Source organism: Lactuca sativa, chromosome 8 (assembly GCF_002870075.4).
Source record: "Lactuca sativa cultivar Salinas chromosome 8, Lsat_Salinas_v11, whole genome shotgun sequence".
Classification (NCBI taxonomy): domain Eukaryota; kingdom Viridiplantae; phylum Streptophyta; class Magnoliopsida; order Asterales; family Asteraceae; genus Lactuca; species Lactuca sativa.
The window spans coordinates 80,877,715-80,881,135 of NC_056630.2; the positions used below are offsets into that span (position 1 = coordinate 80,877,715).

General features: G+C 33.3%; 1 protein-coding gene across 1 annotated transcript; it reads right to left on the bottom strand.

Annotated features, from left to right (window-relative positions):
• Window positions 1-459: 459 nt before the first annotated feature.
• On the bottom strand, window positions 460-2,185 carry LOC111896154 (homeobox-leucine zipper protein ATHB-54). Its single transcript, XM_023892173.3, has 3 exons — window positions 1,823-2,185; window positions 1,081-1,427; window positions 460-961 (listed from the first exon to the last, which is right to left on the bottom strand). Exons 1-3 carry the CDS (start codon window positions 1,935-1,937, stop codon window positions 572-574), a joined length of 852 nt encoding a protein of 283 aa, XP_023747941.1. The 5' UTR covers window positions 1,938-2,185; the 3' UTR covers window positions 460-571.
• Between the last annotated feature and the right edge of the window lie 1,236 nt (window positions 2,186-3,421).

Below are 3,421 nucleotides of genomic sequence, written 5' to 3' on the forward strand. Positions count from 1 at the left end.
ATAAATAAAACTTTATGAATTTACCCGTGACGACTCAATATTTTCAATATTCCTTTGCCATCTTTTCAAACTTATGATGTCATACGCACATTCAATAGTATTTTTAAGTAATTGCTACAAGCTATTTCGATCATAGAAGATGACTTTCGTACGTTACTAGTTATTTATTTTTTGACAAAACATTTAAAACTATGGAGGTAAATTTTCATAAGAATGTCAAATCCCATTGGTCATTATTCGAGTGGACATATTATGCAATTTTGGCAATCTGTCACTAGCCCGACAATTACCAATTACCATATATGATTCGATTTATGGGTTTATTGTCATATAAAAATCGATTCTTTTGTATGAACAAAGAACCCATATTAGTTATGACACTGGCTCACTATGAACCAATGTTCCTCGAAATATAGGTCAATGAGAAGTTGTGAACCAATGTTCCTCGAAACAAAAAGATGTTAAAAGAGATATTTATTAACATCTAAGTATAATTTGCAACAAGACTCCTCACTACTAAGAAATGAAATACGAGTCTTGATATTTAAATACCCTTTATCAAGATTGAAAATCAAGACCAAAGCCAAAAGCTTTGATCAACAATAGGGTATCCAAGACCACTCTCACTCATCTCAAAATAAGACTCATATTCAGATTTCTGAAACCGAAGAACATTTCCACTCACGTTATCATCTTCATCTTGTGAAAAATCAGATTGGTTTTCCAACAAATGACTTGAATCTTGACGTGGGCTATTGGAATCAACAATATCACTCTTGGCTGAAACCGAATTCGCATCTTCGTTTTTGCATATCACCACATTGGTCCCGTTTTGAGTTACAATCGGAAACGGATTTAGTTTCCCACCTTTTGATTCCAATTCCATCGCGGGAATCCCGCATTCCAATGATTCTTGTTTTGCTTTCCCCCTTTCGACTAACTTTTCTTTCAGAAATTGAACCTGTTTTTTTAGCCAAAATACACAAAAATCCATTATATTAAAACAGTGTTCTGAAATTTAGCGAAAAAGTTTTTCGACAAAACAAAGAAAAAGAAAAAACAGCGGAAGTAATCAAGTACCTCGATTTTTAACTTATTATTGTCTTTTTGTAAGCAATCGAAATCCAATTTGAGCTTATCGTAGTCTGATTTCAAGAAATCGTAGTCTTTTTCAAGCTGTTTCGTCTTGTACCTTGCTCGGCGATTTTGAAACCAGATCGCCACCTGTCTAGGCTGCAAATTTAACTCTTTTGCTAGCTGAATTTTTCTTTCGGGTTCAAGCTTATTCTCGACCTCGAAACTTTTCTCGAGAAACTTCACTTGCTCCGCCATGAGCCGCCGTTTCTTCTCCGGTTGACCGTAGTAGTTTTCGTCTTGGGTTTCGCCGCCGATTACCGGAGCCATTGTGGTTGTTGTGTTGGTTTCTCCTGAAGGGATTTTAGAAGGCAGACTACATTAGTGGCGAAATATAAAAAGGGTCTATTTAAGAATCTTGTAAAATTAATTAATTTATAATTTGTATATTAAAATATTTAAATCTGATTCACAGGGAAGCTAAACAACTTATACATGACATGGCAATGGCAACAATCAACAATGATCAACCCACATAACAAGAAGAAAACTTTTGTATACCCGTGAATTTTTTTTTGTTAAAGTATGAAAGGACTCATCTTTCAAGAATTAAGTACAAAAAGGTTCAAATCAAGAAAAAGAAGTATTTTGAAGGTCAAGTTAGAACCTTTATTTCAAGAAATGAAATGGGAATTGAATCAAATTGATTAAAACATGAAAATTTAGAAGAAAATTAGAGAATTATTACCATGAAAAGAGTTGGAAGAGGAGGTGGAAATCCATAGAGAATCAAGAACTTGAGAAGAAGGATTCAAGAAAGAGGTGATGTTGTTAGAATCTTCAAACACCATTTCATCTTCCATAGCTTATGAACAAGAATTGGGTTAAATCTTTCAGTTGTGTTTCTTGATGTGTAGAAGAAGAGGGTGGGGTGGAATTCAGTTGTTGAACAATTGCTTGTGTCTAAAGAAGGTGGTGATGAGATTTTTAAGAGTCATGAAAAGGTTTTTTTAGTAAAGAGAGCCCACACTTACAAATCCCAATTCAATGGCAGGAAGAGAGAGGGGAAAACCATGCAAAGTTTTGATTGATGGAGAGAGAGTAGAAAAGAATCTTCTCTGAAAAGAAGCGCTTGATGGGGCTTATAAGCACAATCTTGGGCGTAGGGAGGGAGGGGGGAGGCGTGGGGTGGGGTGGGGTGGGTAAGGGTAGGGAAGAGCTTTTCTTCTTGGCATAATACTCTTTCACTTTTACCATTCTACCCCTCTTCTTTATTTTTATTCTTTTAGTCATCGTATGTTTGATAATCTCTCAAAAAGTCTGATTTTTTTGATAACTTTAACCGAATGATAACATTCGAAACCCATGTAGTTTCATGTAGTGTAGCTAATGAATCAGGTGTTTAGTGTTTAGTCGGATTGGGAACCGATTAACAACTCACATAAAAGGAATGGGATTAACAGCTAACAACCAACAACCCAAAGATAATTGTTATTGTTAGGATTTGAACATTCATACATTGTTTGTCCAAAATCCCAAGATGCCAATGTTATAATTAGATATATATTTTGGGCTTATTGTAATTTTGTCATTGGTTTCAAGGGGAATGGTGATGAGTTTTATCCGTATTCAAAGCATTGAAATTTTTTAATGGAAACATGAGTTACTAAGGATGTTGTTGTCATCTTTTCGGGGAGGGATCGAACCCGAGTTCGTTAGGTGTTATGGCATACTGTTCTATTGGATGTTACTACTCACTGCCGTTAAAAAAATGAACTTCTTTTTTATGGGGTTCTCGACAAATTTAGAAAGATCGAAATAGGAAAGGAAAAGAAAATTCCATGTCCGAGTTTTTTTTAGAAGAAAACGAAAAGAAATGAGAGGAATGTACGAAAAAATGTATTTTCGTTCTTTTTTTAAAAAAAAAATTATTTAGATTCTTGGGAAAATGGGAATAAAAAATTTACATAATGTTGAAAATATCCCTCTTATTTTACCTTCTTTACTATTATTAAATGTTTTAAGTTAAAAGATAAAAGGGTAAAATCATTAGTTGTTTTCTCATATTCTTTCCCAACTTAGAAGTACAATCAAGAATTTTAACTTTTCTTTTGTTTCCATTTCCTTGTTTAATCATCTTTTTTCTCTTAAAAAATATATAGAATATAGTTTAAAGATATTTACTAAGTTCACATAAGAAGTAAACCAAATAATGAAATATGAGAATATCGTTTAAATTACATACAATTTTCTTTGAACGCCACTAGCTCTTTAGTCTTTACAATATTAAACAAATGCATTAACATCAAACGATTTTCTTTTGTTTATTGGACAAGAAACATATTAA